General features: G+C 43.2%; 1 protein-coding gene and 1 pseudogene across 1 annotated transcript in view; both read right to left on the bottom strand.

Annotated features, from left to right (window-relative positions):
• Positions 1–7,273, bottom strand: part of prkg2 (protein kinase cGMP-dependent 2) — a 49,684-nt gene extending 42,411 nt beyond the window's left edge. The window contains exons 1-2 of the mRNA XM_063194601.1: positions 7,087–7,273; positions 2,386–2,537 (exon numbers count right to left, since the gene is read on the bottom strand). Coding sequence (XP_063050671.1) covers positions 2,386–2,517 — 132 coding nt within the window. The 5' untranslated portion in view covers positions 2,518–2,537; positions 7,087–7,273. The remainder of the gene's footprint in view (positions 1–2,385; positions 2,538–7,086) is intronic.
• A 7,863-nt stretch (positions 7,274–15,136) lies between these two features.
• Positions 15,137–18,322, bottom strand: LOC134445156 (aquaporin-6-like; annotated as a pseudogene).
• Between the last annotated feature and the right edge of the window lie 7,429 nt (positions 18,323–25,751).

Genomic DNA, 25,751 nt, shown 5'->3' with positions numbered 1-25,751 from the left:
GGGATGTGTTCTGCTCTGCTACACGTCATACTATGCTGTACTGCTGCAGTACGCTAAAGTTCTTATAGTATGTTACCTCACTCGGGGGCCATCTTCGCGATGCCTCCGGAGAGCTATTTTGGATTAGAAGGACCAGATCCTCTGACAATGAATGGCAAAATAGCCTAATACCTAATGGCTGCGGAAATCACATGGTTAAAACCAATGTGAAAAGTGTATTAAACTAGAGTGTTTAGTTGCATGTTGTGAGTCAAAATAAAGCCTTTAAAGTCACTTTTCTCACTGGTTATTTGGCACTGCACAGATGCAGTACTTCCCATAACTGCACGGGAGTAACAGCAGGCCTCGAAGGTGCAAGGTGATTGGAAACTGTTTGCTCTGTTCAGCATTGGCTTTTGGCAGTGCGAGATACTTGCACACACCTGTCAGTGTTTCCCAATCTTTTTTTCTGAGGACCTATATTTAAATGGCCATGTTCTGTCCCTGGTACTGGAGTAAATCATTATCCCGAATTGGTTGCGATCAGGAAAGCTTCAGAACAAAAATGGAAATGCTGCTTTTCATTTGTTTAACTTATATTTTGAGAAGTCGCTGTCCTTTCATCTTCTGTGTTCATGAAAGGATTGGTATGAATGTCTTATGAAACAGTCATGAAACCTTCATGCAAAGTGTATAACAGCTGCTATGAATGTGTTATGCAGGAGCCCATCAAGTAAAGTGTTGCCAAAAAAGATCACACACACAGAAGAAAGCTTGTGTACAGTAAGTAAACAACAAAACAAAAGTTTAAAGCAACAGTAAACAGTAGGCTAAGTGAACCGGCAGTAATCCATAAGTACCAACCATTTGAGGTTAGATGAAGACAGCTAGGATTAACTACTGTAGGCAAGTTTGCAAGGCGACCCAAAAAAATCTTCCGCAACCCACATACAGTATCCCATGACCCAGTCTTTGGGAAACAATGGACTATGCTATAATAGGCTTTATGTGCTGTGCGGGGTTGTGCTTGTTGTGCTGCACTGCGCTGTGCTCCACACTGTACATGCACATAGAAAAATTCAAATGATTGGTTTATACCAACTTAAGTCAGACTTTGGAAAGTCATGTATGCTGCAATCAAAACGAGCTGGAGTTTGAGAAAAATACTTTTTTATTCACATGAACACATGGCTAAAGGCACCTGTGGATTATCAACAAAAGGAGAGAGATACAGATATATTGTGAGTCTACATGTGCTTTTTTGCTGGCTGCGCAAATGGAAAGGAAGGGAGAGGAAAGAAATTGTCACCTCTGTTCATTTTGCTGCTTTCTTTGCACAGAATTATTCCCTCATTTGCCTTCAAATGTGTTTATTATTAGGTAGCAGTAGAAGTAATCGGCTATCGTCGTGATGATTAATGTCAGTAATGTCAGTGGAATGTTCATATCAACCAATGTCCCAGCCTGTCAAGTCAGATCCATTATGTGATTAGCTAAATCAAACATGTCAATGCTGCGTCTGGAGCGAATACAGCGAATTCAAGGCGAAACTTCTTCTGCTACCCACGCTACCAGGCAGCGTAGTTCGCTCTTGGTCTAGACACGGCATTTCACAACCCCAATTGCTGCATGGAGTGAAAGCCCTTTGGAAGCGGCCTTTACAGGCAGTGTGGTAGTAAGCCAATGAGTCTAAAAAATAGTTTGAGCCAACGTAATAAAAAAGGGCCCACGTGTGCGAGTAGGCTATGTGTTTCAACCCTTTCGTAGGATCCGGTATGGATATCGATACGGTTCGTAGGATCTTAAGCAGTGGATCCGGTATCCGGCAGGATCCTAAAAATCAAGATCCGGTGCATCTCTAGTTATTGGTATTGATATTGGTACAGTACATGGTATTGGTTACTGCCCCAGGAACAGTGTAGGGTTAGGTGCCTTGCTCAAGGGCACTTCAGCCATGGAGTTAAGGAGTGGAAGGAGGGGTATTCAAACCTGCAACCCCCTGCCAAGTCTTCCCCCTGGCCCTGACAGAGAAACAAATTCTCACTGCAGCTTGTAAACTGTGTGTTCTTGTTGTCGACAGGATATGTTTGAATTGAACGATCGTTAGATTTCTTCCAATGCACTTGGATTTCTTGCAAACTCCAGTTCTGAGCTCAGCCCGAGTAGTGGCAATAGCTCAACTATGCTGTACTATGATGCATGGATGCGTATGGACTCAGCTGTTCTCTGCTGTGCATTGCTATACTATTCTGCTGTTTTGTGATATTACACTAGGCTATAACTCAGCTGTGCTGCTATGTGCTGTGCTGTTCTGTAATACTCCACTTCTGTGCTGTGCTGTTCTGTACAGTGTAGTGCAGAGCTATGCGTTGTCATGGACCGTGACGCTGTGAAGGTTCCTCCCACCTTGGCCTTGAGCTGCTGGGCTGTGGCCTTGGAGCTGAGGCCCTTGGCGGACTCCTTCTGACTGCCTTTCCCCCTGCCGCCGGAGGAGCTGTTGGACTTGACCGGCTTCGCCTTCATGGAGCCGTTACCCATCGCTGTGGCCCTGGGTGCTCCTGGACAGTTCACACATGTAAGTAGAAGGTGTAGATATGGGCATGAGTAAATGCAAACACACTTATTGTAAAATTACACGCATGCACGCACGCACGCACACACACACACACACACACACACAGTCATGGGTGAGCGGTTAGGGCGTCAGACTTGCATCCCAGAGGTTTCCGGTTCGACTCCCGACCCGCCAGGTTGGTGGGGGGAGTAATCAACCAGTGCTCTCCCCCATCCTCCTCCATGACTGAGGTACCCTGAGCATGGTACCGTCCCACTGCACTGCTCCCCATGGGGCGCCACTGAGGGCTGCCCCCTTGCACGGGTGAGGCATAAATGCAATTTCGTTGTGTGCAGTGTGCAGTGTTCACTTGTGTGCTGTGGAGTGCTGTGTCACAATGACAATGGGAGTTGGAGTTTCCCAATGGGCTTTCACTTTTTCACTTTCACACACAGTGAATAAGACAATGGAAAGCAGCAACGGAAATCGGCAAAGGCACAACATCTAGGTTGTACATCACAATATAGTCTATCACGTTTCTAACGTGTAAAACCTTGCTTGTTATGCCTACAACGTAGAAGCTCCCACTGTGATAGATGAGACATAGACTAGTATGAAGTGCCAAGTGAAGTGTTCAGAGGCAGAACCAGACAGCTCCCTAGATATATTCTCTCTTGGTCTGATCCCATGTAAAGAAACGTAAACACACCAACAATTCGCATTTTACTTTCAGAACTGTATACATTCATATACATATATTCATATACAGCAGCAGTTAAAATCAGCAAAGGCAAAACCTCTACATCAATGGTTTTCAAATTGGGGGCCGGGGACCCCTCTGATTGCCCTTGAGTGTTCTACAGCAGTGTTTCCCAACCAGGGGTACGTGTACCACTAGGGGTACGCGAGCACACTGCAGGGGGTACTTGGAAAATGATAAATTGGAAGAACATAAATTAGGGGGTACTCATGGCACAACTAAGCTGCTTAGGGGGTACGTATGACAAAAAAGGTTGGGAAACACTGTTCTACAGCAGAGTTCTAAAATTAAAAAAACTGACAGTTACTCTTCAGTTTTCCGTGCCTCCCTTAATTAGTCACACCTGTTCTGGTTCTGGACACTGTAGTTAGTAGTGTTGTGCAGTAAAAACGTATGTACACCAAAATAAACCAAAAATAATCTTAACAACATTCCCATTAGTTAAGAACACATTATAATAATCTATTGCATCTGACCATTACGAATACGAATACGAATACGAATACGAATACGAATACGAATACGAATACGAATAAGAATACTTTATTGTCCACAGAGTAGAAATTTGTCTTCAGTTTCACCACAGACATACAACAAGCATTTAGACAAAGACAATAATCCCACAAAACACAATCAAGCATTCAGACACTGCACCTGTACAAAGCAGAAGAGGAGGACAGGTTATTATAAAAGTACATTTAAATATTAAGTGAATATAAAAATGTACATTAGCACTCAGTAGAGTGTTTAAAAGAATAAAATAGCTGAGCTGAGTAATAAATATAATGAGTAGGCCTACAACAATAAATAGAATACATAACAAGAACAATTAAAGAGCAGGGGAGAGGTTGATTAGGCGTAAAAACCTGTATTATTAATCACCCTTATTCCTGTAGGGACAAAATAATTCTTAAAAATGTTTTTAACACCGTTGGGAACCCTAAAACGCCTCCCAGAGGATAGGAGCTCAAATTCACAGTGGAGAGGATGGGAGGGGTCATTTATGATTTTCCTTGTTTTGTTTAAAATCTGTTCATCATACATCACACTTAAATGCTTTTGCTGCTTTCCTATGATCTTTGAGGCCATATTCACTATTCTCTGTAATTTATTTTTCCGCTGCATGTTCAGGTTGCCATACCACGTTATCATATTAAATGATAAAACGCTTTCAACCAGGTTTTTATACACTGTTTGCAGAATGTCCATGTTCACGCCAAAGTTTCTGAGTCTGCGTGGGAGGTAAAGCCGTTGTGAGCACTTTTTATAAATAAAATCTGTGTTTTCTTTAAAACTGAGGTCGCAATCTGAAAGAGTGCTAAGATATTTAAAAACATTTACCACTTCTATTGTCTGTCCTTTAATAATTATTGGCATTAACAGGTCCTTATCATTTTGAATGATAAGTTCTTTCGTCTTACTTACGTTCATTTCTAAAAATTACTACTACTATTTTCAAGTTATTCTTTTATATATCCCAGTGAGCACTACAGACCTCGACTATGATTGTGAAAAGGGATGCAAGGAAAGACAGTGTGGAACTACCCATGTAAGGGGGGCCTTGATTGGAATATACCGGTAGCCTATGGGGGCCTTGCCAGGATAAAGTTTGGGAACCCGATTGTACATTGTCATGTATACAATTTCACATTTCTAACGTCTACTACAAGCTAGATTGTTATGTGAGAAGCTCCTATTGAGATGAATGAGACATTCACTAGTGACGAGTAGGAGGTGCCCATTGAAGTGTTGAGAAGCATATGCAGGGCAAGGCAGCCAGCTCTCCTGGCCCTCTTGGCTGCCTGGCTCTATAGTCTCACTTGATCTGATCCCACATCACATCACAGGTCTTGTAGCGCAACGCCAGTGCCAGTGCCAGTGCCAGTGCCAGTGCCAGTGCCGATGCCCAGCCGCCCCACAGACAGAAGGCATCTTCACACTCCCGTGCACCCAGAGCCCAGCTCAACTCACAACACACACACAGACACACACACACAGACACACACACACACGGCTCTATAAATAGAGACACAGGCATATGGGTGGGGGGGCTCCGAGCTGAAAGCTGTCGTAGTAAATGAAGTAAGGAAGAGGGCACACCCCATGAGAATGGGAGCTTGGCTGACAAGCACGCGGGGCGGGGGAGAGGGGCAGAGTGGGGACATAACAGAGGCATGCAACGGGGAAAGGAGAACAAGAGAATGATGATGGATGCATGTATTTAGAGGGAGATGGAGAGAAAGACAAAAAAAGCAAGAGAGGACAGAAACGACAAGTGTGTGTGTGTGTTTTTATAAGTGTGTGTGTGTGTGTGTGTGTGTGTGTGTGTGTGTGTGTGTGTGTGTGTGTGTGTGTGTGTGTGTGTGTGTGTGTGTGTGTGTGTGTGTGTGTGTGTGTGCACCTGTTTGTGTGTGTTTGTGTGTTTGTGTATGTGTGTGTGTGCACGCACGTGTGTGGAAATGAACGAAAAGTGTGTATGTGTTTGAGTATGAGAGAGAGAAAGAGAGGGAGGCAAAGAGAGAGGGCAGAGACAGAAAGAGACAAACAAGAGAGAAGGACATGAGGAGAGACAGAGAGAGAATGAGAGAGGGGGGGGCATGGAGAGAGACACAGAGAGACAGACATGGAGACAGGCAGAGAGATAGAGACAGACAGACAGACAGACAGACAGACAGACAGACAGACAGACAGACAGACAGACAGACAGACAGACAGACAGAGATTTAGCGAAGACCATGCAGAGCTTTGTGCCCTGTGAAGTCTCGCCCCAATCAATAATTCAAAGGCTTTGGAAGTATTAAATGACATCCACATCCTGACAGCAGCCAGCGCTGATTATGTCATAATTGTTCCGGAGGTGATAAATATGTTCTCTCTGACACTTCTCTACTATAGCAACCATGCTGGGGCAACCTACAAAAAAGCAACAACAACAAAATTGCACTAACTCAGATTAAGCCTCTTTGCGTTCATTCAACTAGCCTAGTCCTAGCAGACAACACACAATAATGTGACTTTCACTGGATTTCAGGCCATTGGAAGGGTAAGCCCACAGAGTTCAACACCTCCACACTCTCACACACACAGTCTGACTGACTGACACAGGCTTTCTTTCAGACGCAGGCATTGAACTAGAAGCCCACATATCCACAACAAAAAGGGCTTTTGTGACTCCATGTCAGCATGAAATAGAAGAATCAAACCAGGCTAAACTGGATGAACTGCTTCCGATTTATAATAGTTGATTTAACCAGCAGTAGGCCTAGGCTAATTTGAATCTTAAGAAAAATAGAATGGAAACACGTGTTTGTTTGTCACATCATGAAGTCAATTACTTTCCATGCCACACAAAAAACAGCTGGTTACAGTCTTGAAATGATAGGCTACACATAGCCTATTACCAACATCGAAACATCGTTAATGACACATATTTCCAAGCTCCATCTGCAAAAGCTAGCAACCCCGCAGAGGTCTGAACTTCTCCCAAGCAGCAGCAGGCTGGTTCCTGTTCCCCTACTGATAGCGTGATGAGCGCATGAATAATACAAACATGTAAGAGCAGAAAAGTGTAAATCCGATGTGCATAATTCAGCACCAAACACTACAATTAACACAACCCTGTGATGTGGCATAGAAAACAAAAAACACTAAATGCCAAATTGTCACAATGCGCAACCAAACGCATCAATTTATATTACACCTGTTCTATGTTGGGCGTCGGATACAATCACTCTGGTTATGGAAACAGAGATAAACATGGGCTATTTGGGTGAAAAGCCGTCTATTTGCTTACCTTACCGGTGCTAGATGCAATCCGCGGTTCAAGCACACGGCTGAAGTTCTTGTCATCCAGAAACAAACAAAGTCGACGTTAATATTGACATCAAAACGCAGATGGCAGGATCACGCGTGAAGCAAGAGAGTGGGGGCTCGTGTAGTCCTCGCCCCAGCGTGCGGGGCAGGTTTTGACATCTCCGGCGAGAGACTAGATGGAGTACACAGGAGTGTGTGTGTGTGTGTGTGTGTGTGTGTGTGTGTGTGTGTGTGTGTGTGTGTGTGTGTGTGTGTGTGTGTGTGTGTGTGTGTTGAGCACAGCCCACGCCGAGGTCCCGACGGAGCAATCCTCGCTTCACTTCACTTATTCAACCTAAATGTGCAGGCGTGATGCCTCGTGGCTGAATAGGCTACCGTCTTCTTTCTTATGTCGCTTCTCTCCACTCCTCGCTTCTGTCTTCTGTCCTATCCGTGTGAAGTTCTGAGTTGGGTGAACTACAGTAGCCTATACTGCCTTTGCGCGCTTTGCGCATCTGCGGTTGCGCCACATCTGGGAAGAAGCGCGTGCCGTCCACACAGATGCGCTGATGACATCTTGCCGCCGGCTTTTGTTCATGATGGGGAATGCTGTAAAGAAGCTGCTTTGAAGAGTGGACTGTGTAATAATGTAATGTACACTATTGCCATTTGCCACCATAAAAACATGCATGTTTTGGTTTCAAATGCAGTAATATTGCTATGAATGTAAAAATGCTATATGATTGAAGTGTGTGTGTGTGTGTGTGTGTGTGTGTGTGTGTGTGTGTGTGTGTGTGTGTGTGTGTGTGTGTGTGTGTGTGTGTGTGTGTGTGTGTGTGTGTGTGTGTGTGTGTGTGTGTGTGTGTGTGTGTGTGTGTGCCCATGCAATGACATTATGAGGGCAGTGATTCTCAAACTGTGGACCAGGCCTTGAGGATAATCCAAGTGGGCCTTAATCATTTTCTAAAACTACAAATATTTGTGAATGTGTTGCTGTTGACTATATATTTCAGTTTTGTTGTTTATTGGGCCAGAGGTGGGCCCCGAACATTTGTGAAAATTTCAAGTGGGCCCAAAGTTGGAAAAGGTTGAGAACCTCTGATGTAGGGTTCTAATCTCACAGGTTATAAAAGGTTATTAAATGTGCTGGTAAAAACCATCAATCAAGAAGAAATGAAAGTATGAGTCACTGTGAAAAACGGCCACATGTTTTCTGCCTCTTTTCACAAAAAGTTCTTAAACGACCACTAGGGGGAAGCAGCGTCAAGTGAATGTAATGAAATCATCCTGACTGGATGGTTCAGCACAGCAGCCACTTTTTTCTCCCCTTCTGTGTGCATACCCTGCAACTTCTGAGGTGTTAATGATTGACCAGACATTAACCCTTGTAAAATGTTCAGGTATTTTTCAACCATTTCCTATATTACACAGGAATTGTTGTTTTTGACTTGTATCATTTTTGGGGGTTTTTACATCAATATTTTCAAAACTCTTTGATACAAGACTGATCACATGTTGAGTAGACAAGGCAGAGATTGAATTATGTTGAAAAAGGAGTGCATATATTGTTTGGTCGTCCAGTTGTGCATCAATGTTGCAACCTTGTAGGAGAAGAGCATTAGGGCTCGGTTCACAGAAATTCCCTTCATTCAAGATGAAGGGAACTAGCCTGACGAGTCAGACGTGGAAAGAAGTATTAAAGTCTGGCTTCTTGCCAGGCTAGAAGGGAACATGAGGGTGAATATGAACAATAATTTGCCAAGCAAAGCCAAGCAACTAGCTGGAATGGAGACAGTTTGCACATATAAATATCTGGGGGTACACTTGGACAGTAAGCTGGACTTGTCTGCAAACTCACAGACACTCTATAAGAAAGAACAGAGCTTCTTTCTGCAGAAGCTCAGATCCTTAATGTCTGCAACAGACTATTGCAGATGTTTTACCAGTCTGTCATGGCCAGTGTGCTCTCCTATGCTGTGGCATGCTGGGGCATTAGCATTAGGAAGAGAGAAGTTGGACGCTTTAACAAGCTGGTGAGGAAAACTGGATCTGTTGTTGGCACAGAATTGGTGGCTCTTAGCCTGATTATCATCAACTTTCAAAGTTCTTCGAGACTTGGTTTGACCTAGAGCAGGGATGGGCAACTTTCATGATAAAGAGGGCCACATTTTTTATCACCACCATCGGAGGGCCACATGATCAGGGATCTGACTGCAAGAGTTTAAGGTGCACTTGGTTGCTCACTGATTATTATTGTTTGGAACAAATAGGAGTGTTCTCTATTGGTCAACATTATAATTACAATGAATTAATTCAGTAGTGGTTTAAAAAAAATCTGTTCACTATTTTTTAAGGTCATGTTTTATCTATGTAAGGGCCACACTGAGTAAGGAGGTGGGCCGCATGTGGCCCCCGGGCCTCCAGTTGCCCACCCCTGACCTAGAGCATAATAATTAACGTTTCCCAAATGGTATGGTTGAGCCGCCTCCCTTGGTTTGCCACAGGTGGAGGCCGGAAAAGGCTGTGCCGAAGTTTAAACCAAACATTTTCTTAGTCCCAATAGAACCTCTCTGCAAACATTATTTAATTCTAACAGAAACTGACATGTGCTGAAATTATTATTTTTTTTAATTAACATCAAGATTTTAGTTATTTGCCGAAATAATTAGTTGTCAGTCACAGAAGTGCTTAGGAGACGTGAACTACAATGTAACAACAGAACGACATAACAAAAATGAACATTGATGAATACAGGGCTCCTTCATTGGCTCCTGATTCTGTCCAACCATTAGAATTCTGCACGCCTGTCATTCATTTTTGGCATTCCTTTGCAGCGGCCGCACAAGACGGGACACCCGTCTAACAAAGACGATTTTCTCAGTGATAATTTAACTCTGACTTGTCATTAAAATTTGTAGAATGTAAAAAAGACATGTGCCTCCCACAATATGACATTTGTAAATCCATCGCGCTGCCCAGGATTAAGGGATTGACACTTATCCGTGGAAAAGTCCGATTTCTCCATAGGCGCCCATTATAAAAGTCTCCTATCAAGTCTCTTAAAGGGGAGTGGCTGGCGTCATAAGGGAAACAGGAACGAACGTTGAGCTGGCCGTCTCTGCATTTAGATCCTCTCTGCTCTTAAACCATGTCACTGCTGAACATGCCTCTCCCCAGGGCTCTTGGAACTGCTCAAAGCTGACTGCTTCCTGACAAAGTGGGAGGAGTTCCCGATTTCTATGGAGCTCAGAAACGATATTTGTATTGCTCCCGGCCTGACTAGGATCTCTAGGAGGGCGCGGCCTGGCTAGGTGGCTCTCACTATCATAGCTGATAAGGGGAAACTGAACAGACTGGATTCTATAATGGACAACTGCAGTTACCCCTTGCACTCAATCTTTTCCAAACAGAGAGGCCTATAATTTAAGAAGTGTTAACATGACGTTTTCATAGCGGAATTAAGCTTTATTCAGAGTTAATTCCGAATTAAATGTCTCATGTAAACGTAGCAAATTTGACATTGCCTACAAGTGTTTGACAGCAGAGTTCTAGAATCCAATTTAAATGCGGCAGTTGAGAATGGAACACCTGTACAGACAGTATTGTGCTGTTAAATTTCACATCTTGCCATGTGTGGGCAGTCATGGGTAAGCGGTTCATGTTTTTCTAAGAAGCTGGCTTAGAATATATTCACGTTTTGCTAATCATTACACACACATCTCTCTCTATAATACACAAATACAGTAGGCCTATCTATGTATGTAATTTTGAGAGAGAGAGAGTGTGTAGGCCTACATAGGCCTATGCGTGTGTGTGCATGCATGTCTCTGTGTAAAACACCTAGTGTTAATGTGGCCATTTTCAAAGAGAATAGTGGCCAGTGAGTGAAGACAGACTGGTGAGGTGGAAGAAGGGTAGGCCTAGACAAAATTGGAGGACTGTGACAAAGCAACGAAGACGAACATGACAGAGAAGGAATTGCCAATAATGACACAGAGCCAAAAAGCCACAATTCATGTTTTTAGCTCAGCTTCAGGATCCAGTATTTCTCTCTTTCTTTCAGAAGACTGCACTTTCATACCTGTGAACTTGGCACCCCATATGTTGAAAATCTGAATAAAAGCATTTTGGTTCGTTTGTGCACGATTGTGCAGGCAAAATGAGCGTTTGTGCATAAACCCTCTTTAAGATATTTACATTTTAAGAGGTTGGTGACCTTAGGTCACTCAGCACCCCATTAACATGACTCAAACATGGTTGGAATCGTTTGTGCTTCGTTTGTGCACGCAAAATGAATGTATGTGCACAAACCATTTTTTTTATTATTTAACTTTTAATTTTTTGAAAGTAGGTCACTCAGCACCCCATTAACATCCAAATGGTTGGTATCATTTGTGCATCGTTTGTGCACGTTTGTGCAGGCAAAACTGATGTTTGTGCACAAACCATTTTTATGTTATTTAACTTTTAATTTTTTGAAAGTAGGTAACTCAGCACCCCATCAACATCCAAATGCCTCGAAAATGGTTGGAATCGTTTGTGCACGTTTGTGCAGGCAAACGTTTGTGCACAAACCGTTATGTAATTTACCTTTAAACTTTAGAACATATTTTATTGAATTCCTTGACCGCAAAAATGTATACTTTGCATCGGTTACCGCTATGATGACAAACTTGGTGTCAAAGTTATAGACTCTATAGGGAATTTTCGATGCATTGGCGGCCATTTTGATGCTAAGCTATGAGTTTTAATCACTATTGTGGGAATGACGTGCCTACCTCAAACTGTGAACATAGTTGTTGTTGTCCTACTCTCTACAATACACTAATTGAACACTTATTTGATGTGTATTTAATTATTAGTAACGTATGAACGCAATATGCTTTTGGCACACATTTTTTTAATTGAAAAATCGCATATTTTACCTCCAATTATCATTTTATGGATAAACTGTTGTTTTTCTTTACTTGAGACATATTTTATTTCCTTGACCCCAAAAATGTATACTTTGACACAAAGTTTGTCATCATAGCGATAACAGAAGCAAAGTTATAGACTCTATAGGAATTTTCGATGCATTGGCTGCCATTTTGAAAAAACGTGTTTATTTCCGAAAAAAAGTGTGATCCCACTTGTGTCTTAGGATAAATTTATTTGTATGACCCCAAGGTACACCCATGCAAAAGGGGACCTTTGCATCATGACTTGAAGTCAAAACTCACTTAACACCCCTACTATACATGAAAAGGTGGATCTTCTCCATTTCCGCCATTTTGAATTTCCAGAAATATTTTTTTTTTGCTGCTGAACTTGCTGTGCTTTGGTCATAGTAGTATAATTTATTACTTAGTAAATATTCATGAAAATATATTTGGCAACAGGCAGTTTCAATTAGCAGTATAGCAATACCTACTCTGGCCATACTGTGACTTAATGCTTGTTTATCTTGTGTCTACAGCAGGGGTGGGGAACCTTCATCCGAGGGCCGTATTATGAAGACAAACCAGGATTTCCCCCTGCACTTTAGGCATATATTGAAGGCAGCTACCTTTAAAACAGTCCCCACCTTCTCCAGGACCCCTGAAATGTAATTTTGTAATATTCCTTTACAAAATGTCATATTTCATGTGAAGCTGCATAACATTAAAATCATATCGGGGGCCGGATAAAACGACCTCAGGGGCCGCAAACGGCCCTCGAGACAAAGGTTACCCACCCCTGGTCTACAGGGACCACTCAAGAATGACTGAATCCTCAAAGCAGTCTCCTTGGAAATGCAGTCTTAGCTGCAGAACAAACATGAACATGCAACACCAAGAAAAAAAAAAGACAACTTGACAGATCCTTTTTTTGTCCCTCTACGGTTATAAACAATGTCTAGTTCTTTGGTCAAGCCAGTGTAGTGGGATAAAACGCCTTGGCATGTTCCTCCCAAAACAACCACTAGATTGAGCAAATTAATTTTATCCTTTGCCATGCAGTACATTAATGACTGGAGTGGGACATTCTAATTAAACCAGGAAAGAGATGTACTGAAAGATGAGACATGGTAAGTGATCTAATATGCAGTGGATGCAATTGGCCACTGAGCGTCACCAGAGATGGTAGCAATACGGCTCTGGTAGCAACAATCTATGGCATCACTACCTTTTTTTAACTCCAGGTTGTGCAGTCAGACCCAAAGTATTCTTAAAGCTATTGGATTTTTTTAATTACATAAATATTGACCTACTCAGCGTGGGTGTGTGTTCTGCTATGCCAAGTTTTGATTCACTACAATGCTTTAAACTTGCTGACATGGTTCAACTACTTCAGGAAAAAAAGAAGTTTTAGTGTTTTGTGTCCAGAAATTGTGTTTCATCTTTCCCCTTCAAACTGTATGTAATTTTTAAAATAGAAATAAATACGCCAGTCTGTGGTGTATGGACTAGCTGAGATTCACCCTTCAGCCCAGTCGTCTTTGAAAACTTTTATATGCGTCTGTACCACAAAAAAAAAGAAAAAAGCATGACCCATCACAAAAAGTCAAAGCCAATTTAATATCATAGCAAATAATACAGTTGGGGGGCAAAACAAATGTAATGCAAATCAGACAAATGATCATCTGCATGACACACACACACACGCACGCGCAAAGTCACATACACGCAAAGACACACACACACGCGCAAAGACACACACACATACGCAAAGACACACACACACGCAAGTAAAGACACACGCACGCAAAGACAAACACACATGAGCTATACACACACACGCAAGTAAAGACACAAGCACGCAAAGACAAACACACATGAGCTATACACACATTCTTGCACACACAAACCACTCACACAGGCCTACAACCTCTCTCAAACACGCTGAACACTGCCCACTGCTGGCGGCGGAGCCCATGATCCAGACCAGACGGACCACAACCGGGTGCAGTGGACCCAGCTGAGCCTGGGTGAGCACTGCAGTGAACGCCTTCCTCTGCACTCCAGTGACACTGCCTCATGCCTGCGCAGTAAGGCATTCCACTTACCCTGTTGGCCACCCACCCCAAGGAAGCAGCAGGAACCGCGCACTCAACCGCCACTAGGAACGCCCAGCCAGGACATCAGGACTGGCCCCCCGGGTGACTACGTCCACCATGCCCACAGTACCCAGAGTTCAACACCAATCTCAGACGTCAGCGGAGATCAAGTTCTCCAAGAAGAAGAAAGAAATGTGCCTCGACCAGAACTTGCTGGGAGACAGAGTGAAAGAACAAACACCAGAAGAGAGCTGTTAAGCCAAGCTTCTACTCTACTCTACCCTACCCTACCCTACCCTTCATGCAGTGGAGCTGCAGCCATGGTGACGTCGTGACTCGTGAGGATGGTTGAGGCCCAGGCCAAGCTGAACCCTCTTGACCACAACGGTGACCGTGTCAAGGTGAAGATGTATATGGCAGTGCTTGCAGAACGGATGAAGAACTACTTCCACAAGCACTGCTGAATAAAGGTCAAGACGTGGCATCACCAAGTAGACAGCCAGACCATCTCTGGTGCAATACAGCGTGAAAGTTATGGATGCCAAATCTTCTATGCAAACGGGAGTTGGCAATATCTAGAGCAGCACGACTGAGATTGGTGATGGATTCCAGGTGCTGTGAATATAGCAGCAGAGCATCAGGCCAGTCCTGAAGACCTAACCGAAAGTTCCAAGTGAAAGTGTGGTGCACAGTTCCTTCAGTGACCAAGGAAGTCAGTCAAATACGTTGCTAAACAAGCAAGAGACATTGTAATAAGAATGCAGAAGGAAACATTCAATGCAGTACTCACCCAAAGTCAGCTGAAGGCACACCACCCAGTTGCAGTCCAGAACAATGCACAGTCCAAGTCTAGAACTCCACCACCAACAGTAGCAGCAGTACACACATGTTCTACACACCACACACATACACACGCACACACGCACACACAAACACACACACACACACACACACATACACACGCACACACCACACACATACACACACACACACTGCACTGGCCCACAGTCTCTCTCAAACACACACACACACACTCACACACACACACACTTTGCACTGGCCCACAGTCTCTCTCACACACTTTGTAATGACGTAAACCCAAAATAAAAAGCTGCAGTGAACATTCAGTCCCTTACACACACAAACACATGCATCAAACATCCAGATCTTGTATTGTAGAAAAAAAAGAATTGAAAAACAAAACTGTTGAGATCATGCCAGTAAGCAAATGTAATTTTAAAAAAAATGTATGTCCAAGTTGAATGTTCTAGCTCACCCCTGTCATTGGTTTAGATTCTGACCCCCCTGTCTTGTGTTAGTTGGTTTGTTCGTAGGTCTGGTTTTCGCCCTCTGTGGCGATGGTTAGAATGAGTATGAGCGAAGTACACAGATACATACATGCATACATACACACACAAACTAAGTCCATGATGGTGGTGGGGGGTTTGGATAGGGCAGATGTTTGTCTGATTGTAGGGGGTTGCTGGTTGTTTGTTAACTGAGCGGAGGGGAGGTTGAAGGAGAAGAGCAGGATTGTTGGGAGGAGGAGAGCTGGGTTGCTGGGAGGAGAAGAGCTGGGTTGCTGGGAGGAGAAGAGCTGGGTTGCTGGGAGGAGAAGAGCTGGGTTGCTGGGAGGAGAAGAGCTGGGTTGCTGGGAGGAGAAGAGCTGGGTTGCTGGAGGTAAGGGGCTATTATAACAATACTGGCTGGCCCCTGCTTCTCCTGGCTTGGTGGCAGGCTTACGGTATAGGGCCTGGGTCTTGAGCTTGATGGGCTCCCCTCAGGTGTCCTGCTCCAGAGGCTGGCTGCCTTTCAGGGAGGCTACCCTGTCGGCCAGGCCAGAAATACTGGGGGAAAAGCATGAAGTCATACATGACGGCGCACATATCACCACAGATCATGGGACCCACCCAGTGTACCTTCAGGAGGAGGGAAGAACAGAAACCATATTCAGAGACATCGGTGCAAGACAGAACAATCTTAAGACATGCAGTGCACGGCAGAGGTGGAACGTAACTAATTATTTTTACTTCGTTACTGTACTTAAGTAGTTTTTTCTGGAATTTATACTTACTTGAGTAAAAATAAAAATGCAGACTTTTACTCAATTACATTTTTTGACAATTAATTGTACTTGCTACTCCTTACATTTGTAGAAGAAGACTTACTAGTTACATTTATCCTAGGTTTTCATGTTGTGTTTCGTGGATATTTGAGTAGCCTCAGCTGCCGGCAGGGAGGTGGGATCAATCCCCTCTTTCAAACTGACACCCAGACAGAAAAGATACTTTATTAAACATTAACAGGACTCAATAGTCATGTTCAAATAGAACCAAAAACCTTTGCCTCCTTGATCCAATAGGAAAAAGTTTCTGCAGACATACTTGTACTTTTGTACTCAAAAAGTACATTTAAAAAAGTTAGCACTTATGACTTACTTAAGTACATTTTTAGTGTACAACTTTTACTTTCACTTGAGTAATTTTTTCGCAGGGTACTTCTACTTTTACTTAAGTACACAACTTCAGTACTTCTTCCACCTCTGGTGCACGGCACATTCTGCAAAAACACCAATACACAATGTAATACCTAATTTAATTGAATACTTCTTTACACATAAACAATGCAGACCACATACATCTACATATGACCTGAAAGCAGTTTACAAACAATGAGAGGGTATAAGCATGTTTTTAATGTATATATTTTTTCTTACCCAGTAGTTCATGACGTTCCTCTTGAACATAGCAGGGATGAAGGCTCTGGCAGGGTTCATGGCAGCGCCAGTGTAGAACATCTGAAACAAACGTAAAAAAGATATTCTCGAACTCTAGATGTGTAGAGAAATCAGCGCGTGTGGCCCCAAATATAACAGTTCAAGGGTGAGAGCAGGTTATCAGGTCAGATAAGGTAAGATAAGATAAGATACTAAGGTCAAGCAAAAGGAGATTTGTCTGACAGCAGAGCAGCCGTTTCAGGGTTCTGCCTGTGCAGGTGTCACAGAAATCAAGCTAAATCACACTAAAGTTAATTCTTGTGAAGGTATGTTCTTGTACAGGGGTGGAGCACAAAATTCCCCATGTTCAAACAGCTCTACCTGGTGACTCAGTCCAATGTTGTCCCCCTATTTATAACACACCTGTGTAAATATGGAGATTATTGGATGACCCGATTATTGGATGACCCAGAACTGATATTGTTGCTGTCACTGTTTGCTGTTATCTCAGTAAAGTTGACTTAAGGGGTCATCTTCCCCCATGCTATGTGGTGGCTCAAACCCCTGGGGTGTCACTGGCCCTGGCAAGACAAAGGATACTTTTGGTGTGGGGGGTTGCCCTATATAAGCTCACCTGAGAAATTCCTCTGGGAGTCTCTTTCCATCTCTAAAGGGGCTCCAATCTCTGTCTTTCTCTCCCTCTTTCCCTCTCTCTTTCTCTCTCTCTGTCTGTCTGTCTATCATGGGTAAACTGTATTTGATTTCACTGTACCCTATGTAACCTACAGTAGCCTTGAGTTAAATGTAATGTTACCTTGCAGTTGATAATTAAATTGTCATATAACTTTCATTCATTTGTATCTCCTCATCTGTATCATGCCATTTGCCTTTCCTGTGTCTTAAGTTAAGTTAACACTGCTTCTGTTTCAAATGCCCACTCCTTTCCGTCGTTGGTTAGGAATAAAGTGGAGGGAAAAGTTTTTATACTTTTACACCTGTGTATATGCTATGAGAAAGAGGGAGCAATGCAAGTGTATGTGTGTGACACTCACTCATGAGGTGTGCCATGGGGACAGAAGCCAATTTCCAAGGGAGAGGATCCCATGCATCCAATCCTCCTCTCATCCATCACAGAGAAGATGCAGATGACCAACTGCATGGTCAGGAAGACCACTGTAGTGACCATGCCAAGCTGGAGCTATATAAACAGAGAGAGAGAGAGAGAGAGAGAGAGAGAGAGAGAGAGAGAGAGAGAGAGAGAGAGAGAGAGAGAGAGAGAGAGAGAGAGAGAGAGAGAGAGAGACTCCGTATTCATATGACAACAATGTGACACTGAAAGTACAGTATTTAAGGGTATCCTCTGAGGTTAAAAACATTAATGTTAACATAAATGTTACATTGGCTTTTTACTCACACCACGCTGCGAGAAACGATGGAGGCTGTCCCGTGCCCTGGCATAAACCACCGCGACACATCCCCCTCAATCTTGGCATGATGCGACATGGGAAGATCGCACCCCATCAGGCGAGCTGGTGTCTGCTAACTTGTTCCTCTACTGGGAGGAGGATGATGAGCTGTCGTATATCCCGATACAGTGTGGTACCTTGTGGGTCCCACGAGCACATCCACTCGGAGGGAATGTCATGTCTCCTCATGTTGACCACTCTTGCAAGCTTGAATTGCTCCTTCAATTATTTTTTGCCGGAGAGCCACATTACATCTCCAACAGCAACATTTCTTCTTGAAGGGTGCCATTTCATGTGTAGATTCTGAGCGCTGCCCCCCCATCCACTGACAAGTGACACTGTATTTATGCCTTTGTCTATGTCAGTGCTGTTAGTCTGAATGTGTACTTTGCTCACACTTCGCTCACCTTGCACATCATTGCTAGGGGGGGCACAGAGCCACTAACAGACACATATATAGTGTACACACACACACACACATACACAATCACACTATGTCCATGATGGTGGCGGGGGGCTTGGATAGGGTAGATGTTAGTCTTTGGTTGCTGAGGTTGCTGGTGACTGGGCCGAGGAGGAGAGCTGGGTTGCTGGTGACTGGGCCGAGGAGGAGAGCTGGGTTGCTGGGAGGAGAATAGCTGGGTTGCTGGGAGGAGAATAGCTGGGTTGCTGGGAGGAGAATAGCTGGGTTGCTGGGAGGAGAAGAGCTGGGTTGCTGGGAGGAGAGCTGGGTTGCTGGGAGGAGAGCTGGGTTGCTGGGAGGAGAAGAGCTGGGTTGCTGGAAGCAGGGGCTACTATAACAATTCTGGCTTGCCCCTGCTTCTCCTGGCTTGGTGGCAGCATTACGGTATAGGGCCTCGGTCTTGAGCATGATGAGCTCCACGCAGGTGTCCTGCTCCAGATGTCAGCTGCCTTTCAGGCTGGCTACCCACTCGGCCTAGCCGCACATGCAGAAGAAGAGCATGAAGTCGTACATCACCTGCATGAGGAGGCAAGAGGTCATGTTATAGTTACATGAGAGCTGCAGAGACTTTGGATCAAGACTGAACAATCTTAAGACATACAGTGCATGACGCATTCTGCAAAACACTAATACACAATGTAATACCTAATTTAATTGAATACTTCTTGACACACAAACAGTGCTGCAGACCACATTGCATAGGGCTACTTCTTGATACACTAACAGTGCAGACCACATAATTCTATATCTGACCTGAAAGTAGTTTACAAACAATGGGAGGGTATACGCACATTTTTAAATGCATTATTTGTATACATTTTTCTTACTCGGTGGTTCATGAAGTTCCTCTTGAACACAGCAGGGGTGAAGGATCTGTCAGGGTTCATTTCAGCTCCAGTGTGGAACATCTGAAACAAATAGTGTTCAGAGTTGAGTATTAGCTTTAATGTAAAAAAGTAAGGAAGCAAGATATTGTTGCGGCCTGGATGTGCAGAGAAATAAGCATGTGTGTGGGCCCCAATAGAACAGTTCAAGGGTAAGAGTAGGTTTGCACATTGAAAAAGTATTTGATCCCTAGCTGAATTTGTTGGTTTGTCAACTGATAAAGACATCAGTCTAATCTATAACTTTAATGGTAGGTGCATTCTAACAGAGACAGAATACCAAAAAGAAAAATCATTAAAAGGTGCACTGTGTAAGATGGTGGCCAGAGTAGGTATTGCAACTATGCTGGTCATTGAAACTGTGCCGTCTGTCAAATTGTATCTTTTCATGAACATTTACTAAATAATGAACTAATATTTACTAGTATGACCAAAGTACAGAAGGTCTGCAGCTAAAAATGCCTATTTCTGGAAATTCAAAATGTTAGACAATGGAGGGATCCCCGTTTTCATGTATGAAAAGTGAAATTTCCCCAGTCATAAGGAGCAAAAAATCGGATCCGAGTCACTTCAAGTAGTCACTTGAAGTGATTCAGATCCGATTTTTTGCTCCAATGTGACGCATATCCGATATATGCCATCCATATGTAAACAGCCAGAGAGCGCATAAAATCCGATCTCCTCAGATCCTATCCAGGCCCTTTCCAAATGTGGATTTTAATCGGATATATGTGTATGTGTCTACAGTGTAAACAGGCAGATCGTGTGTCTATCTGTCTCGTTCTCTCTGTCTCTGCCTTTTGCATTACAGGTGCTGCTGATTGTAGCTGATCATGATGACTGATCTGGAGCAGGAGGAGGCCAGCCCTTAATAGACTAAGGTGCTGTTTCCACGTAGCAGGATATTTTTTTAGCAGGATATTTTTTTCTCCTGCTTGTATTGGTTTTGCATTGGTTTTGGCCTTCCGTTTCCACGTAGCAGATATTTAAAATCCAGGTATAAAAAGCAGGAGAAAAAAATATCCTGTTTAGGGGGCTGAAACGCATTTGTTACAATGGAGGATTTTTTTTATCCACATGTTGCGTTTACACCTAGCAGGAGAAAAAAAAAAACCCTGCTAAAAAAATATCCTGCTACGTGGAAGCAGCACCTAAGGTGCTGCTTCCACGTAGCTGGATATTTTTATATGTGGATATTTTTTTCTCCTGGTTGCATTGGTTTTGGCCTTCCGTTTCCACGTAGCAGAAATTTAAAATCCAGGTATAAAAAGCAGGAGAAAAAAATATCCTGTTTAGGGGGCTGAAACGCATTTGTTACAATGGGATTTATTTTTATCCACATGTTGCGTCTACACCTCAATAGGAGAAAAAAATACCCTGCTACGTGGAAACAGCACCTAATACAAGAATTCCAAAAAGGGGCTTATTTAAGGAGTTCAATTGTCTGGCAGCAAACGCCAGACTAAATCACAAGTATGATCGGCATATAGACCTACTTTGTCAATTTGGGTGTGCCGAATTCAAATCTGCGATATGCCAAGCTCTATCTGGCCTCTGTTGACCCCAAGAGGTAATTGAACTTGAAATAAGGGGCTTGTTTTTGATGGAGCAGTGCTGCTTTTGCTCTGCAGCATGCATGCACACTTTGGATTCAAACCAGAATGCATTGAAATGGCAATCAGAATGCATTGAAATGGCAAAGTGTGCGGGCACATTGCAGAGCAAAAGCTGAGAATTCTACGGATTTTTAAAACCAGAATGCATTGAAATGGCAAAGTGTGCATGCATGCTGCAGAGCAAAAGCAGCACTGCTCCATCAAAAATAAGCCCAAGGATACTTAGCTTAGCAGACAGGCTAGCAATGCTAACATGCTAATTTTCCACTATTACATTTGTCACTGGTAATTTAATTTTCACTTTTTAAAGAGGGTTAGCATCCATGCTAACAATTATGCTAATCATGCTAACAATGCTAAATATGTGAATATGCTAAAAAAGTCAACAGATAGGCTAGGTTAGGTACGAGTCAGTTCTGGGTCATTTCCTGGGAGCATGTCTACGTATGTTCACACAGCTCGCTGGTCCCAGAGCCCATTGGTCCCACATCACTAAGATTTTTAACATTAATTTTCAGGGCCATCGGTCCCACAGCATAATTCCTGCTGCTCCATGTTCTCACATTTCAGAGAATTTATTCAAATATAAGTTAAATTCAAGTTTTGGAACATAAAGCCTATATTTGAATAATTTATTCAAAATATGGGAACATGGAGCAGCCGGAATAAGCTGTGGGACCATTGGTTTGTGGAACCAATGAGCTCTGAGACCAATGGGCTGTGGGAAAATAAAGCTGGCCCCCAATTCCCAACCCTACCCTGACACTCTCCTTCTTGGCATCTCTTTGACTGCCCTGTCTAAATAAAGACCTCAAAAAGCCCCCCAAAATATTTGAAAGGGCCTTAATATCTCTACTCCTCCACCATTAATCAATTTATTTATTTCCAGTGTGTGTGTGTGTGTGTGTGTGTGTGTGTGTGTGTGTGTGTGTAGTAGTAGTGGTGTGGATTGGCACTGTCGTCACGATCCGATTCGATCACGATTCGGGAGGTTTCGATTCGATGCGATCCGATTCAATTCTACAATGCATTGCAATGCATTACATTTCTACTGAAAGCAAAGCAAATGTTTCATCAGTCATGATGAGGCAATACAAGTAGTCAGATACTGAGCATCAATTTATTGGCTGTTTTCTGTATCAGTCTGGAGCAGTCTGTATCAGTCTTGCAATGCTTTGAAGTACTTTTATTTAATTTAACATTCATTTGCTCCCGAAATATCCACGGAAGTAATTGAAACTTAAAAAAATTGCCGCATCGATTCTGGAACTTGCCGCATTGAATTGGATCGTCCATGCCCCGCATTGGATTGGATCGCCGAATCGATCATTGTTGACACCACTATGTAGTAGTAAACCTAACACTGGACAATCGGACAATTGGATCACCAGAATCCAAGGGCTACTGCAAGGCATTGTCACAGAGCACTTTGAACCTTGTTGATTTGCCTGATTTCTGTATTGTGTATATGTATGCTGCTGGATATCTCAATGTAAAGTCACCCTATTATTTACTGTATATAGCCTGCCTATTTCAACTACAAAGCAGGTACACTGTAGCTGTAAAAAAGTCACTTTTTCTGGCATGGTTTCTTGGTCATGCTATTCTGTCAGAGCTATTCTGTCTTTCCTCTATCTTACAGAAGGCAGTGGCAGGACTGAACTTGTGTGCTTTTAAATCTGATCCATCATTACTCTATTTGCATTTGTGCTAAATTGGAGAGGTCATTTAAAATTGGAGAGACATTTCCATCACACGTGGATCCTAACATACGCTCTTTGGTTTCCATGCATGTAAATATCCTAGATGACAATGGCATGAGGTCAAACTGAGAACTTACGAAAAATGAACATGACAACAGGCCATGTTTAAAGGGGCATTCCACCGGTGGAGACATGAATATGTATTGAAAGTGGGTCATATATGTAGTAGAATAGTAGCATAAATGTCTAATTTGGTGCCTTCTTGGCCGAGAAAAGTCAGAAAATGACTTTTTAGTGCTTGTGGATTTGTGACAACAATCCCCATAATGCATTGCAATGCTCAAGTTCCACAGGCCACACCCAGGCAGCTCTGCCAGTGACTTACTGGAGCCTCAATGCCAGTGATTTCAAAAGCACTAGCACACTGATCTGTGATAGGTCTGTTAGCACATTAGGTCCAACCCCCTATGGGCAGGGTTGAATGGGAAAAAGGCTTGTAGTCTCAACAGAAATCCACCTCTCTTACACTTCCTCCTACAATGATGCAAAATGACGATTTTTACATAATTGTAGGAGAAAGTCTTAAGAGGTGAATACGGATTTCTCCTGTCTCAGGGAGAATTGAGAGTGTTGCACGACCATTCAAAAGTATGACTGGGTGTCTAGCAATGGAAAGCCTAATGCAAATGGGTGGAGTGTCCCTTTAATGACCTTGAATAATGAAGTAATAATCACTAACCATTAATTACTAACTAATAATAACAACTTCTTTTTCAAAGTAAACGTGAGTTTAGAATTCCAATACTGACCACACAAAATCATTTGTCAATTTAAATAACCACTTTGCTTAAAATTAATTAATTGCGTGAAAAAACCTGATTATCTGGCCTCAGTTGGTACACTTTCCGTGTCAAAGTTCAATGACCTCCAGAGGTCAACAGAGCTCAGATAGAGCTCGGCATATCGCAGATTTGGATTCAGCAAACCCAAATTGACAAAGTAACACTATATGCCGATTTTGTCTCAAATGCCTTGGGGTGTCAATAATCAGGATTCTTGTATTAGTCTATAAAGGGCACCTGGGCCTCTCTTTCACTCTCTGCCTGTCTGTCTGTCCATCTGTCCGTCTGCCTGCGAGAGCTAGCCAGGGCCTGCGCTGTAATGGCAGACTAGGTTGGCTGAGGCGACTCTGCTCTCTCCCTCTACCTGTCTGGGCTGTGTGCTGAAACAGGGATTATAAAAAAATAAAAAGATCTGTAAACGGTTACCCTCTTGTCTGTCCCATTTCTGTGTCTTGAGCCAGGTTGTGACAAGAAATTTAATCATCTGTGCCAAGTGTTACCAATAGTTTTGCTTAATGGCTGAGATACCAGTGGTAGAGGTTCCAACTGTATTGAGATCATTGCCCAGCTCCTCCAGTGCAGTTACAGGGTGATTTCTCACCATTATATATTGATTCCCCACAATGTCAAATATTGTGTGAATCCCAGGCAGGCAGATTGCAAAAGTTGATCCAAAAGTTAAAAAATACAAAATGACCAACAGTTGACCGCCTCTTGCTTGTGGTTTTGTAGCACCTTTCAGCATTGTTCAGGTCTAAAGTTCTGTCCCTGACATCCTTTGGGCTTATGTTGGCAAGTTTGGACTCTAATTTGGTGCTGGTGACCATTTACAGGAGTCTTTTATTTGCTATTAGAAAGAGGGAGTGAGCAATGTGAGTGTATGTGTTTGAGACTCACCCTCATGGGGTGTGTCATGGTGACAGATGCCAAAGGCCATGGGATCCATGCATCAATTCTTCCTGCCATCCATCACAGAGGAGATGCAGATGACCAGCTGCATTGTCAGGGAGACCTCCACCGTGGTGGCCATGCCAAGCTGGAGCTATATAGACAGAGCGAGAGAAAGAGAGCAAGCGAGAGTGAGATTTATCGGACAACAATGTGACACTGAAAGTAGTCTTCGGTTAAAAACATTACTGTTAACAAATGTTACATTGACTTTTTACTCACACCACACAGCGAGGAACGATGGAGGCTGGCTGGCTGGCTCTTTCCCCTGGCTGGTTCACCTCCGGGGGGCCGGCTGCCTTTCAGGGTGGCTAGCCTCTCAGCCAGGCCACACGTACGGGCGAAGAGCATGAAGTCGTACATGATGGCGCCCATAGCACCACAGATCACGAAACCTGCCTAGTACACCTGCACAAGGAGGGAAGCACAGAAAACCATATTATAGTTACATGTAAGCTGCAGAGACATTAGTGCAAGACAGAACAATCTTAAGACATACAGTGCATGGCACCTTCTGCAAAACACCAATACAAAATGTAATGACTGATTTAATTGAATACTTCTTGACACACCAACAGCCTCCAACACTGCATAACTTTAATGCATAAATTGTAGGTATGTTTTCTAACCAGTGGTTCATGAAGTTCCTCTTGAACACAACAGGGGCGAAGGATCTGGCAGGCTTCATTTCAGCTCCATTGTAGAACATCTGAAAGAAGCAAATCGTGTTCAGAGCTGAATATTAGAATGAATGATGACTTTGAATGCAAACCTGCTCTCTCCCTTGATCTTTTTTTACACACTAAAAAGACAGTAATGTCAAGCACAAGGAGTTTTTTTTCCCCCTGAAAGCAGAGCAGAGCAGATGTTTCAGGGTTCTGCCTTCATCAGTGCACAGGTGAAAGCACACAACACCAATGAAGGCAAAACCCTGAAACGTCTGCTCTACTCTGCTCCAGAGTTGTGGACTCGAGTCCAAGTCACATGACTCGAGTCCAACTCGAGTGATT

Source organism: Engraulis encrasicolus, chromosome 3, assembly GCF_034702125.1.
Source record: "Engraulis encrasicolus isolate BLACKSEA-1 chromosome 3, IST_EnEncr_1.0, whole genome shotgun sequence".
Lineage (NCBI taxonomy): Eukaryota > Metazoa > Chordata > Actinopteri > Clupeiformes > Engraulidae > Engraulis > Engraulis encrasicolus.
Note: the sequence above shows the minus strand (reverse complement) of the source record. Positions and strands in the feature narration are given on the sequence as shown.